At 31.1% G+C, this 15366-nt stretch overlaps 1 protein-coding gene across 1 annotated transcript; it reads right to left on the bottom strand.

Annotated features, from left to right (window-relative positions):
• Positions 1–1858: 1858 nt before the first annotated feature.
• Positions 1859–13836, bottom strand: LOC148623656 (adenylate kinase 7-like). Its single transcript, XM_088565639.1, has 16 exons — positions 13720–13836; positions 12037–12210; positions 11454–11562; positions 11007–11101; positions 10764–10874; positions 9693–9776; positions 9485–9570; positions 8915–9005; positions 8297–8374; positions 7591–7740; positions 6849–6977; positions 4786–5047; positions 4228–4572; positions 3386–3525; positions 2860–3018; positions 1859–2189 (listed from the first exon to the last, which is right to left on the bottom strand). Exons 1-16 carry the CDS (start codon positions 13807–13809, stop codon positions 2151–2153), a joined length of 2142 nt encoding a protein of 713 aa, XP_088421765.1. The 5' UTR covers positions 13810–13836; the 3' UTR covers positions 1859–2150.
• Positions 13837–15366: the final 1530 nt, after the last annotated feature.

Below are 15366 nucleotides of genomic sequence, written 5' to 3' on the forward strand. Positions count from 1 at the left end.
TAGGCCATGTGAGCTATTGCCATCACTTGGTGTCTGTCATCATCATCATTAACAATTTCTTCAAACATCTCCTCTGAAACTATTGAATAGATTTGTATGAAACTTATAATGACTGTTCCCTAGAGTATCCTGTACAAAATGAAGGTTTGGATTTTTGATCGGTTAAAAAACATGGCTGCCATTACTAAAAATAGAACATAGGGGTCAGACAGCAGATTTTTGCATATATCTCCAAAATCGTTAGGTTTTGCCATATTCTGACTGAGTTAAAGTATTCAGCATGATGATATCTATCTGTGGTCAAATTTTGGTGAAAATCTGTTGACCCATGTTGGAGTTATTGCCCTTTTTGGTCGTTTTTTGCTGTTTTTGATGTTATTACTTACAAAAATCTTTTTCTCAAAAACTATGATACAGAATTCAATGAAATTTGTAATTTTTGTTTTTCAGGATATCCTTAATAAAATGACTGTTTGGATTTTTGATCGGTTAAAAAACATGGCCACTGTTACAAAAAATAGAACATAGGGGTCATACAGCAGTTTTTTGCATACATCTCCAAAACCATTTTACAGTTTTCAGCCTTTGTCTTGAAAACTATGATAGATAGAATGAAATTTTCAATTGCTGAAATGATTATTATTATAAGGCCTACAAAAAGTCTCGGGGATCAAAGTTGTCAGACGACTCCATATAAGAGTTATTGCCCTTGAAAAGCAAAAATTACATTTTTTTGGCAGTTTTCAGTCAATATCTTGAACACTCTATCTATTACAGTGTGAAACTTTCGATTTAAATGCATTCAGTAGATCATTGCCATTTTCAGGTAAGGTAGCCCTCTAAAGATAATCAGCATCAATCTTTTGATATGTGTATTTGTAATTTCAACCAAAAATGTGCTTCCAGCAATGTGTAATTGCCTCCCTCTGAGGCAACATGGTACTTGCTTAAAATCACTTGGCAGATTAAAATTGTATATCTGCATACTATCCTGAGTTTTTGATTTTAATAAAAAAAGGAAGAGTTTTAAAAAATTATTTCTCAATAGAAGAATATCATGGTGATCTCCTTTGAAACTGCTTGGTGATTCTTTTTGATTTATAGGATATATTGTCATGAAGTGTAGGGGTATACACTATACCACCATTTTCATGAAACAAAATTTGTGAGAGTGTTGGGACAAATGCAACTCCAAAGGTCATCAGTGGCAGGGGGATGGAGGTTTAATTCTAACTTCATATCAAATTAGACATTACTGTACACAGGAAGTTAATGCACACCCAACTCTCAAAACTGATACACTAAAGCTAAAGCTGCACATCAAAATTCAACTCAATTCTTGATGGAATTATTTAAATGAAAATCTACAAGACTCTTAACAACAATGAAAAAGTTGATGAACAAATCTGGGTTCAGCTTATAACAATTTGACCATGAAATGGTAAGACAGACCATAATTTGTGGAGGTATCTTTCTACATTTGCTTCCCTTTCCACTAATAGGTAAACAAAGACATATAGATACACTCTAAACATATTTATCATAACTGTGTTTAATTCAAAAGGGATTTTTTTTAGCATTTCCTGAAGACTTTGAAGTTAGTCTCCAAAATAAGTGCTAAAAAGGGTTTTTGATTGAAGGAAAAACAAAATCTGCAGAGTTGTCCTGACTTTGCTAATTGACAAAACAAGAATTCTCATGACTATCATCAGCACTTTACAACACATTATTGGCAAAAATAGTTTTACAACAGCATCTTATATGTCGAATAGGACATCTCTCCAATATTTGCCAGGTTTGTTGACAAATAAATTTTAAAACGTATAATTTCATATAAAAATATATCATATTTACAGAATACAGTACTAGTATTTATTCATTCAAGTTCAATGAAGTACACAATAAACAAATAATTTCATATCTTAATAGTACAAAAAATAATTAATACATTTAAGCAATTCTTTATAAATAAGTAACTCCATTTCAAATAAAATATCAGTATAGCTGTAATAGTAAACAAAGGATTTTCATGGTAAAGATCTATGGTAACTTCCTTATAGAAAGTGTGTTTGTGCCCGTCGAAACCTTAAAAATGTAGGCACTCAGCAATATTACTATCACAGACAGTCATAAAATATAGCCAGGATATATCAATCAACTTGGGGATTGTTCTGGAACAGGTACTCAGCCTGAAAAAAAAATACATAAATATATACTGAGAAGCAAATTTTGTAGAAACCTGTATGATCAAACTCCCAGTAAAGGTTTAAGTGTTCATTGAGTAGTAAATTAGAAATTGTGGTACATTTAGGAAAAACTGTATGGAATTTGGAGTCGTCTATGGTGTATTCTAACACAAAAGTAAATTAACTGCACTGTGTTCAGAAATTTGGGGTTGTCAATTTAGTGACTCGTTAGAGAAACCAGTAAACAGATATAATTGAGTTTGGTGATAACAAATTTTTCAAATACAATTGAGTTATCTCTATTCTTATGCAAGTATGGAATATATCTGTGAAAATGGCAATTAAAATCTTTAAAAATACATCAGCACTTACATTAAAAAATACATTTAGTGCAGCAACCACAAAATATGTACCCTGGATTTATGATGTTATCCAATGAAATTCAACATAACAAAAATTGTTTGAATAACTAAAATTGTTGCATAAGAATAATTAATCTGCTTAGCAATCCTCTTAACTCTGATAAATTAAAAAAAAATGAAATCTTACATTCATTGAAGAACCAACAATACTCTCTGTTTTACAATTTTATGGTTCTTAATTGTGATAAATGTACTTGTTTTAAACTGGACTCTCATTGCCTTCTGACTATAACAATTAGTCACAAACTTACAAGATAATCCAATGGATCATCAGGTCTTGTTTTACAGCAATCAATCAAGCCTTGGGTTAATGTTGGCATCACATGTTTCATCAGGTAATTTCTCAGTGGTATTGATTGAGCTTCTAAAAGTTCATACTCCTCTCGCTTTACCTCATTTAATCTTTGAGTCTGAAAATTTTTTGTATGTTGTTGAAATTTTACCAATAACAACAAATTAATTACAGCAATTAACAATAAATAATAACATTTACTGATAAGAAAGTAAACTTTAAACTTGGGTAATAAACATAATGGAAAAATTTATCTTCTTGATGCAAAAAAAACTTAGTAGTAGTGAGTGAAATGTCCTTGATATGACTCAATGTGCCTGTAAGTCCACAAAATGTTTCTAGACTTAAAACACGTTTACTTAAATGGCTAAAAAAATTTAATATGTATGAATAAAATAATGGCTAAAATAATATCAAATCCAAAAGTAAACTCTCCTATCTCACCAACAGATGTGTACATTTCCCTACAGTTGTAACTTAATTACCCATTCCTCCTGTCTCTGTTTCCTTTGTTGTGACTCCTCAGCTTCTCTCCTTTCTCTTTCTTGTCTCTCCTCTGTTTCTTTCTTCAATCTAGCCTCCTCTTCCTGTCTTCTCATTTCCTCTAACTCTTCTGGTGTTGGACCTATAATTTTATTTTTATCAATAAACACCAAAATTATAAGATCACATTTCATCAACCAAAACATTGGAAATATGAATTTATTTTACTTCATCTTAAATTTATCTTGAAAAAAACACAGTTTCAAGCAATATTCTATTGCTTTTAATTTTTTTATCATGTCATAACTACATTCATAAAACTATTCTACCAATTAGAAGCCGAGAAAAAAAATGTCCTTGTAAACAGAAAGTACAGGTCCAGAAGAACAGAAAATAGGTGACAGTGTCAGGCCAACTCATTAGGCAAAAGCAAAATAAAACAAGTTTAAATTTTCATTCTGTCAAATTTTCCTCTGTTTAAGAATCAGTTAATTTCATTTATATTTCGGTTTTTCACAATAGTTTGATATACTTGCAGCATTTAATTCCAAAACTTTTTCAATTCGAAGTTTTTCTTTTTTGGGACAATTTTATACCCAATCATGTGTCATATATATATATATGTGTTAAATTTATATTTTCACATTCACCATGAATTTCTATTTTTTCACTAATGCACTGAAAATTGAAACTATCAATCTGACAGAACAAAGGGGAAAGTCCTAAAATACTGATAACCTATATATGTTTGGTATCTGCTGTCTGTTTCATTTTAAGTCAATACAAAAGTAAAAATTGTTGAAGGTAATAAGCAGAGAACAACTTACAACAACTGAAATCTTACCATAATTTCTACCTCCACCAATAACTTTCTTCATTTTTTCTACTGTATCAAACATCATTTGTGAATTATCTTTTGTAACATCTATTTTCACTGGATCAATCTCTCGTTCATCAAAATATGTAAGAACTGTATTTTCCTCGTCATTATTAGCTCTGTAGGTGATCAATCTTCTATTAAGTTCTGTTTCTGTATTATGAGTACCATGAACAACACTTTCTGGAAGATTCATGACTCTGTTCCGTAAGAATTCATCAGTTGCTTCTAGACAGAAGATGAACTCGGGCATGATTTTTTTGTCATAATTCCCCTCTTTATCTGACTCCTCAGCCTCCTCACCATCTGTTGCTGTAATGATAAATAATACACATCTGATACATCTTGTATGTCATTTATACATAATTTACATCTCCTTGAGGTTATATCAGTGTTTTATTGTATTACCAGCAATATTTTCTCATCATGAATCTCAGCTGAAAATTAGTACTTGTGTCACTAAATTTAGTCAATACTAACTTACAATGGCAATGAATTATGGGGAAAAAACATGGTCATACAAACCATTAAATAGACCATCTTCTTCATTTTCAACATGGTCTTTAGTCTTTGGGAATCCATCCAGTATGAATCCTTGGTTTTGACAAGGCATAGAATGTAGTTTTTCCTTGTAGAACTGTAACACCCTGGAGTCTGGGAGTCTATTGTTGTTAGAAGCCATTTCTTCTTGGATCTGATCTAATAATTCCTGTGCTTCCTGGGCTTTATTGTCATCTTCTTCTTCATCACCTTCCTCTTCAGTGTCTGCTCTCCTTGCCTGTGCTTTCTAAAACAAATAAATCAAAAACTTCTAAAGTTTTAATTCCTAAGTTAATTAAGGTCCTTTTAAAATTACAAAAAAACAACTTTAATAATACTTGTTACGCATCCTATTATCATTCTTATCAGAAAAGAAATAGGTATCTTAAAGCTAAGATGAGGTAAAGAAAGCAAAGCCTTAATTAACCTTAGCATTCAATTACTACAACTAAAACACCATGAAAGAGTAATCAAGGGAACCTGAAGATTCTAGCGGAAATCAAAAGAATGTAATCCAGGGACAGAGACCGGACATGTAAAACAGAAACTATGCCATAGAAATTACTTCAAGGTTTACTTTGTATGCACAATTATATAAAGAAATTTTATACATATTTCTCCCTATATTGTCATTGAAAAGGAATGGAGTATACATTCTTGAACTGATATCACATCAGTTCATACCCAGACAGGAATTCTCCTGTCTGGAGAGGGGCATAGCTTTCAAGGAGATATTTTTGACTATACACTACTTATCTCTTGTCTTATGTGGGCAGTGAGGCAAACACAACATCATTATATATATTTCACCTATTAGCTATTTGTCATGTTAAGAAACTAACCACTTAGAAAAGTTGCCTTATTATTTTTTTCTACACCGACACAATGTAAAATGTCCATTGATGTTCTGTTTTACCTGTTGAAAACTTCAAAAATGTTTATTAAAACTGATTTTCCACATCAAATGAATTTTGGAAATCTTAGTATCTTCATCTTAATTTCCATTTGAAGATTGCGTAATGATTTAAGAAATACTTCTACTGCCCTGAAGTTTTCATGATTTTTATATCTCTATTTTAAGAATATTGCTTAATGCATGCATGTCTTCTGTTTTTGCAAACTTTCATGTGAAATTTAATCGAAATTAAGTGAAAAATATTGAAGGAATTGCACTTACATATTTAAGAACATGTAAAACACTTAATTTCAAGGAATCCAGTTAAATAAAGGTTATTTTCCTTTAATTGTATACTGGTACATCTTAATTTGACGCTAAACTTCAATATATTTTTCGCAGGTCCGGATGGCAAAAGAATAGGCCTGCTGCAGCGCTAAGCTTGTCGTAAAAGGCAACTATATAGTGCTCAGAACCCTAGCCAGGGGCTAGGGCGCTCTGCCCACAGAGCAACTGGGATGCGTGCCCCAGGTGGTTGAATGGGGTACCCCTGGCATGTTACATGCTGGGGTTGTCAGGCTATAATACGGAAAACCTGACCGCAAACCATAGTGGTGCACCATGTTGGGAAAGATGCCACGTTCCTCGCACGTTAAAGAACCCTGCTGTGGTATTCGATAGGAGTAGGAACCTTTGCGCTCCGCCACAGGAGGCTAAATTGCCCGACCTTACCCATCCCTCCCTTTTTCTAGTAGCAATCAAAATTTGTCGACCCTACTGTCCTTGTGTCCCATCCCATTTTTCATTTCATCATCATTTCATGTTCATTTTATCATCCATTTCATGTTCATCGTCTGAATATAGCTTAAATATTACTGCTTGGACGTTAAACCCCAACAATCAATCAATCAAACAATATATTTCATTTAGTTTCATTAAAATACACGTTGTGATTACATAATATGTGGTTGGATGGAAGGACATACTGATTCCTATATACATTGACTCCTTAACTTTTGTATGTTAGTGTGTCTACAACATAGGATACTTATTTCACCATTTTAGTTACAAATTTTTGTTCAGAGTTGCTTTAATGTACTTAGGCGTTTAATCCTAAATATACATTTTTACGGAGGATACTCATCAAACTTACTAGATCATCCATGGCTTGGTCAATGACATCTTTGATTTTAATGTGATGAAGTTTGTAGAAGTCACATAACTGCTGAACAACAGTTGTCTTTCCAGAGGCAGGAGGACCCAATACACAGACTCTAAGGGGCTGAAATGAAACAATACTTATTTTTTCACCTTTGAATAATGTTCTTTGGTTCAATAACATAAAGACATATATGATATGTGATGTAAAGACAGTATATTTACTTGTAGTATTTCACTCTCGGTGTGTACCCACTACACACTGCAAAGAAATCAATACAGAATGAAATTGGACAATCATAATTTAATTTCTTCATCAAAACCTCACCTCACACCAAGAGATATATCATAGATATTAAACAGTAGCTCTACAGAAATACTAAAAATAACTATCAATTTCATGAAAGAACGTTGGAATCAAAGGTCAATTTAATTTAATTGAACAGAAATTATATTAATATATAACATTTAAACTACCGGTATAGATTAATCTATTTTGATCAGATTTACACCACTGTCACACCATGGTCATAAATTTAGTTTATATGTAATGTATATTACATTGTACTGTTTTTGTTCATGCCATAACCATTTACTGTAAATGTGTTTGTGCAAATAAAATTGTCTATTGTCTACTGTCATAAGTTAACATAAAATTTTACAATTTGATAGCTGTGGAAAAAAAATCAGAATAGCTTTGTCATTTACAATAATGCTGCAGAAAGCATAAATATTACCTGCAATTTTCTAGAATCTTTATATTCTTTGATGATCTGTGGAATGTTGTCAACCATTCCAGATTCTGAAACCCAACTTATTCTCATGTTTTCCTTAACATTAACAGCATCCATTCGTAGGTTTACCAATAACATATCAAAGTCTGATTGCTGAAAATAAAGGCAAGGCTAATATAAAAACCAATTTATTCAAACTGTTTTAACATATGTATGGTATATATTCCAAAATAAGTACAAGTTATGTATATTAACCAAATTTTCCAACCACTTCCAATCATGTTGTCAACAGAAGTTACTAAATTAAATTCTTACAGATATTTTTAAAAAATCGTTCAAAGGTTGATAGAAATTTCTAGTAACATACAATATACTTTTTCCTCAATGCTTTCTGCTTTACATTATTGCTGGATATTATGTTTCTTTCATGTTGTTTTTATACAGTAAAACAAGTCATAATGCTTCATTTTATTGCTTTTTCAAATGTGAAGTATACCTATATTTAAAATTGAGTGCACATCATTCTAATGTATCTGTCTCCTACTTCAGTGTCAAATTTTAAATGAAATTGCATTGTTTCTCTTACTTGTAAATTTGTAGAACCAATTTCTTAACTTTTAAATTCAAAATTACTTCTTTTTTTCTCATTTTGAGATATGGGTCCCCTATTTCTTTTTTATCTAAATGATTCATAACTCATTTGCATTACCTCAATATCTTTGTTCAACAAGGCCTCTTCTTTGGTAATGGATTTAACTTTACCAGTCCCTAGACTCTGACTAACAGTCTGAAATAAATATAATTTTTATAAATGCCAGGACTGTTCTCACAAAGCATAAAACCAAATTAACCCTATAGAAGAGGCATTCTAGTGAAAAATTGAATGAGTAACAATAATGCTGAGTTCACTTCAAAATATATATCTCCTCTTCCCAAATTCATATCCAGTACATGTTGGTCAATAGCAGCAGAAAACTAAATGTGGTTAGAAGTCAGGTTTGCATTAGGATCATCATGATGTGCTACAGACTGCCTTATGTTGTAATGGAAATTATCAAAATTTGTTGCAACATCGATTTTTTCATTTCTAAAGTGAGCTTGTTACCATTATCCCAAAAATTATATTGCAGGTTGAAAAAAAATTCTAGAATTTCAAAAAAGGATGTACATAATTATTTCTAAATTTACAATCATTATAATCAAAGTTAATCTTACAATGACCTAATGGGATCTTGAGAACTGATCATCATCCAGAAAAATAAGCAGAATGAATGGACTTCTCATAAGCTATGAAGTAAAATTCATGTAAAATACCCTATAATCTTACCTTGACAATTTCATATAATGTATTGTTGGCATCATCTTTTGCAATTAGATACCTCACTTTTGGTCGACTGTCAGCAATATTTTGTATAACTCTGTAAAAAAAAAGTAACAAAATTATTATATATTGTAAATGATCAGATTTATTTCACATGTTCTGGTCAAGAAGTTTTCAAGTAACACAATGTGAAAAGTTCAAAGATGCAGTGATAACATGAGTGCACTTGGACATTTTGCCCAGTTTAGCAAAAAAAACAGTCTAGGATCGATCCTTATTTAGTTGGACAAGAATTCAGCTCCCTCATATTTTTTATGCTTATGAACAATGTAAAAAGCATCCCCTTCATTAAATAAAAAATACCTCCCTCCCTGGTTTTCATCAAAAATGGTCTGAGAACCAGAGAAATAAAATTTGAATAGCTTTTCATTTCTGTATTCTATTTTGCCTGATTCTAATGAACAGCTGATTTATCAAATTATGTATGAAATAAAACATGTACTTATGATGCCAATCAAAACTACAACAAACAAACACAAATGAAATCAAAACATGAAATCATAGATAATTGCTTACCCAGCTAGATCTTTTATGTGAATTGTAGGTACAACATTCATACCATCTCCAAAACATAACAGTTGTGGTGCGTTGTGCCAGGCAGACTGAAAGTGTATACAATAAAGTTTTATGCAATTCAAATACGAATGTTACCAAAGTATTAATAATTGAATCATTGAATCTAAGACATACGATAACAGCACAGAATGTGAGATTATAACATTACCTTAAATAAGTAATGGAAAATGTTTTCTTCAGCACCATATGTCAAACCAGAGGCTACAACATATGTAACTAACTTTGCCTTGTTCTGAAAAATATACATGGGAAATCATTAATGATGACAATTAGACTTGAGCAACTCTGGTCGTTTTCTACTGTAGTGATGTTCAAATGTTGTAATATTATGGCATTTCATCAGTACTATAGTTCTACTTATTTTTGCAGTGTGTTTTTTTTTCACAAATTTCATGATCAGAAGTCCTTAACGAAAACAATTACCTTCAAATATTCATATACTCATTTAGCTTATAGTAACTTTCAACAAAATGCAAACATAATTACTGATACTTGCAGAAATGTCACACCAAACCACGAAAATAAGTACAGTATATTGTAGTTTAATTTGTTTGCTGTTGGTAACTCTTTTTCATTTTGTATTAACAAGCATCTTCGAATTCATATGACTGTACATTAAAGATTTGATGTTTTATAGGGATATTTTGGAATAATACAATATAATGTGTGTATCAGAGCAAATTTACTTTATTACAGAAAGGTAAACACAAAAAAATTGGACCTTTCCCATTATTGAATATTTTAATTCCAGTGCATTAATGGAAGGCACCTAATACAACCAAAATCTCTAAATGTTCAGTAGTAAAAGCCAATTCAAATTAGCATATCTACTAAACCTGACTAGCTACATGTAACTCTATAGTCAATTACAGACAAAAAACTAAGAAGAAAAAAAATCTTTCTCATGAGTAGGTTTTCATTTCTTTTTAGTGATTTATTTTAAACAAAGTGATCAACATAAATTTCTAAAGTTTAAAATTTCTTAATGCCTATGAAAAGTAAATGTTATGTCTCCTATTACTTAGATACAACTTAACTTGTAAAAGAAACTGTGACCTATAAAACCTAGAAGATTGATACATCTTTTCAAAGTAATACACATGACATTCCAATAGGTTTTGACATGATAAAATAATGCAGTTGTTGTAAATGTAAGGTCAATTTCCAACATAAAAAATAATGAATATTGCTCAAAATGTTAAACAGTGAGTTTACTTACAGTTTTGCCAAGTTTGATAACGGTTTTCTCAGCACTTATATGTTCCTTGAAGTTAGGATGAGGCTTCCTCCTTCTGTAATCATCCTCTGTAAAAGGGATTTCTGGGTCATCCTGTCAAAATAAAACCAATATTCAAAGGAAAACACTCACTGATTGTAGAAGAAAAATAATAGATCAGAAATCATAACAAGAAATCATACAATATGACTTGGTTTAATATAACTGGCCATAGTAAATACTTACAGGATCAAGAGATTTACTTTTTGCCCAAGTCATCACTGTTGATATTAAAATAAACATCTTTGGTTTCTCAATTTTATCCAAATCTGAATGGATTTCTGAAAGAAGAAAGAAAGTATCTTTCACAGTAAAAGTTTGTTAAGCACCTATTTTTTCTATTTTCTTCTTCCAACATCAAATATTAAAAGAAACTCATTATATTTCACTATATCACCATCACTTGTCTCAAACTTATAGCACTCAATAGTAAACCTATTTCAATAAACATCAGTAATGAGCTACAATAGAACCCAAAATTAATTTATTTATATTATGTATTATTTAAGCTTAATCCTTCACCAAGCTAAGTAAGTGAACATCAATTGATTTATCTTTTGAAACCTTAGCAAATCAACAGTGGACTGACTAATGCTGATCAAATAAAAAATCATGTTAATATATTACACAAACCTGAGACAGCCCATACAGCCTCATCTATCTGATCTGGGTCATGTGTAATGTCATACACAATCACATCACATTCCACAAGCTGCTCATAGAGTTGATCTTTATTTTCAAACTGAAAAACAATGAATTAACAATGTAATGTGAGAACAGTTAGTTAAAATTTTCTTTTGACAGTAGTTTCAATTAGACATATATTTTGGTGATACTAAACTAATGTGTAAGCTGTTACAAAAATATGAAATAAATTATTTACTGATTTTGGTCAAATCAAAATAACTAGAAGTATGGAACTACGGGATATTACTGCAAACTCTTCTTTCCACAAAGGTGATTTTTGGCAGTGTCAATTTACATGTATACAGTCATTACAGGACTGGTAACTTTGTTCTGTTGAACAATATTTATACTTTAATATATATACCTATTTTAGTACTCAGGAAATTTGTCAACATTTACTGTTGGTTTCTGTCATTATTTTACAATAGATTATCAACTAAAGTTAAGATGACTGATGGCTAACTATACTTAATCAAGCAATTCAAGAATAATTCAAGAGTTTGAAAAAAAACATACTCATATTACTTACATTTATAACCTCTTTGACAAAATCTGGTTTAGCAGTCTGTGAATCTTTTACAGTTCCAACAATTTCATAACAGCCCTCTTTTGGAGGAGCAATAATTGAACTGCTGGTAGACCTTGCATCATCCTCATCCTCTGGTTCTTCTAAAGAGGCCCCAACAACACATCTTGACAAATACTGAAAATAATTAATTTCATCAATCAGCAAAATCAATTTAGTATCAAGCTGAGAAAAAAAATGTTTCTATTATTCTCTTATATTGAGTGCGATAATTTTATGTCAAAACACATGTAAGATAAGTTTCTTAAATCCTAGGAGTCCAAAAGGCATGCAGGGTGTCCTACTTCAGCATTAATATCTTTAGTATAAAGGACACAACAATTCTTAGGATGAAGGAATTTTATTTAGATTGACTAGTTTCAGTGCTAGGTGCTGTCATCATCACATCTTTGGTAAGAAAATTAGGAACTTTCTTTTAAAGTGAATCAAAAAGGTATCTTTTAATGACGTCATAGACAACAATAAATGTAACTATGAATTATTAATAAGACTAAGAGTCGGAAGGTAGCCCTTTTACAGGTACCTAAATACTACAGAATTTATGTAGTTAAAAGTGAAATAGAAAGACTAAAAACCACTTGAATTCAAAAGTGTCTGGGCTACTATTATAGCCATTGGAAAATACATTCAACAATGTAGCAGAGTGTCCTCTGACTTAAGGAAATACCATGATTTGAACTGATAACATTTAAGTTTTGATTTCCATGCAATTTTGCACCTTAGGACATGAAAATTATTGGTACATAAAAACCAAAATAAATATTCTCTGTATTAGGGTTTGATATATTTCATGTATGTACATTGCCAACATTTTGTGACAAAAGTCCTGAATTCAACTGTACAAAAGAACAAATGATGAAATGTACATGACTGTCAGGATCAATCTGAAACTTGCATGTTGTTTTACTTAATACATATTGACACTTAACAATTTATTGAGCAGAGATTGAATTTAAGAAATTTTAGCAAGTACTGAAAATTCATACTCGATAAATCTAAGTTTCTTTGGGTAATTTCTGGACTGAACTTATAACCCAAGACTTATAATACCGGTAGAATTAGTAAATTTTACTTTAGCAAGTGGAAATAATTTCTATTAGCCAAATTGAAATCTAATTTGCACTTAGCAAGAATTTCCCCTTAAATATTATTACCATTCTTAAAGTGCCTTCTTTCTTGAGTTTAGGGAAGAAAATTACACTAATTTGGCATTAGTGAAACTAAGTCTAAAACATGTTTTAGATTAAGAATGAGTTTTCATAAATTTACCAAAGGAAAATACAGAAGATTGAGATAAATTCTTAGTGTTAGTCATATACAAGATTTATCCAGCAATGGAAGCAATCAACATGGAGGTCTTGTCGTGTTTGTAACGTACTGAGTAGCCCTTAACCACTGTACAAGAATTAAACTATATTTCATTTTGACAATTATATATGAATGAATCTCATCCATTTATGAAACTTCAGCAAAGTAATCGGGACATACTTTAGTGACTATTTGATGACAGCGGTATGTCAGTGATTTGTTTACATTTTAATTTGGAAGGCTTATTTTAAAATTTCTTTCCTCACGAATTGCTTGCAGTTCTATAGGTGAAGTGCCAGGTAGGTTAACAAAAATTACCTTTGCTATATTTTTTCCCTGATACGCATCAACTTGGTTGATGAACACGCGTTTACTTTTTGGTTTGTCTCCATCATCCTGTAGAGCCATTTTTCTTGCTTGTATGTTGCTAGGTAAATGGGGGATAACTCTAGCATTTAACGTTCGATAACTCTGTATAAAAGAAAAACTGTGCGCTAAGTATCGAATAGTGCACACAGTTCGGTTTATTTACTGTTATTATTTGTCGTTTTGTCGTGTTTGTTTGTTTCGTATTGTTATGTGTGTTTTTTCATTTTTCATATGTTAAACTTTTTCATTATATGTCAGTATGAGTTTTCCAGTTAATCATGGCTTTGAATATTTTAAAGTATTCCAACACTAGAATAACACAGTCTGAAACTAATAAAATACAGTGATATTTGAGTTGAATAAAACATATTTTATTGCATAAAGAGTAAAGGGGTTGGAAAAATTGTTTCATCTTATGTACTGAGATTAACCTGGAAGTACGACCTTTGTTAAAATTATCTTTACAATTTAACTAAATTTCTAAGTATATCAATATCATGTAAGAAACTTTTTGAAAAGTTTTGAAAATTTCTGTGTATTCGCGTTTAAATAACAGTAAACTGGTAAAAATTGTTTTTTGATCTCTTTCGAAAATTATTTTGTCAGGGAATACGTTACCATCTCAATGCCTCAAGTTACAAGGTGTTTCAACAAGACTACATCAATATTAATATTTTTTACGAAATACGAAATTTCGTCAAAAGTTATGATATAATATATATCCTTTAGTGGTTGTGATATTCAACTCGTATTAAGAAATGAAGAACAAGGAGAGGCACTAACTGACCAAAGAAGAGACGAGCATCGTCACGCTTCAGTGATTTTCTTTCGTTATTTGTCGAAATGAACACTTTGGCTCAATTTCACATTCAACTGCCCTGTTTAAAACGAATCTGCCATATTTCGAAAAGAAAAAATTGGGGTCACCAAGCTTCTTGTTATTTTGCATAAAATGAAATTCCCACGACATATCTACAAAGACAGAAAATATTACATCCATCATGCACTTGATAATGGCTTTGAAAAATAAATCCTTATAATTTCGCTGTATGTAGTTTTATATCAGTTTAGAGTAATAGAATTTAAAGATAAAAAAAACTCGGTCATTGAAAATACAAACTACAATTAAATATGCGAGATGACTGAAGTTGATCCTTTTGTTATAGGTATGATCATAAATTTATCTCTCCTCGTAGACATAAAAAAAAAACTATCAGCAAGTTAACAGATGGACACTATATAGATAGACAATGTCGCTGGGACGAGGATAAAGTGCAGTTAAGTAAATAGACAGCTTGGTTGGTATGGGGATATAATAGTTAAAGAGACTGACATGGTATATAGTGCAGTTATATAGATAGACGGCGTGGTTTGCACTGGGAATATAGTACAGCTTGTTTTGTCATTTAGACATTAAATGACACAATTACATCTTCAAAATTATGTTGCAAATTCTAAAAAAAGAAAAAAAGGAATTTAAAACGACCATTGGTATCCTTGCATCAACATTCTATATGTTGATCCTAGCCGTGCATGCTATATGTTGTATATAGTAATGCACAAGCAAGAAAGATGGTAGAGTTCCCACGTCACATT

Source organism: Perna viridis, chromosome 2 (assembly GCF_037379345.1).
Source record: "Perna viridis isolate PV_CMFRI_1.1 ecotype Kerala chromosome 2, ASM3737934v1, whole genome shotgun sequence".
Classification (NCBI taxonomy): Eukaryota; Metazoa; Mollusca; class Bivalvia; order Mytilida; family Mytilidae; genus Perna; species Perna viridis.

Coding starts and splice junctions, on each gene's coding strand:
- LOC148623656 (XM_088565639.1), bottom strand. CDS start 13,809: ATGGCTCTACAGGATGATGGAGACAAACCAAAAAGTAAACGCGTGTTC. Junction 9,006..9,484: donor CACATAAAAGATCTAGCTGG/GTAAGCAATTAT, acceptor TTTTTTTTACAG/AGTTATACAAAATATTGCTG. Junction 3,019..3,385: donor AACAGAGACAGGAGGAATGG/GTAATTAAGTTA, acceptor AAAAATTTTCAG/ACTCAAAGATTAAATGAGGT.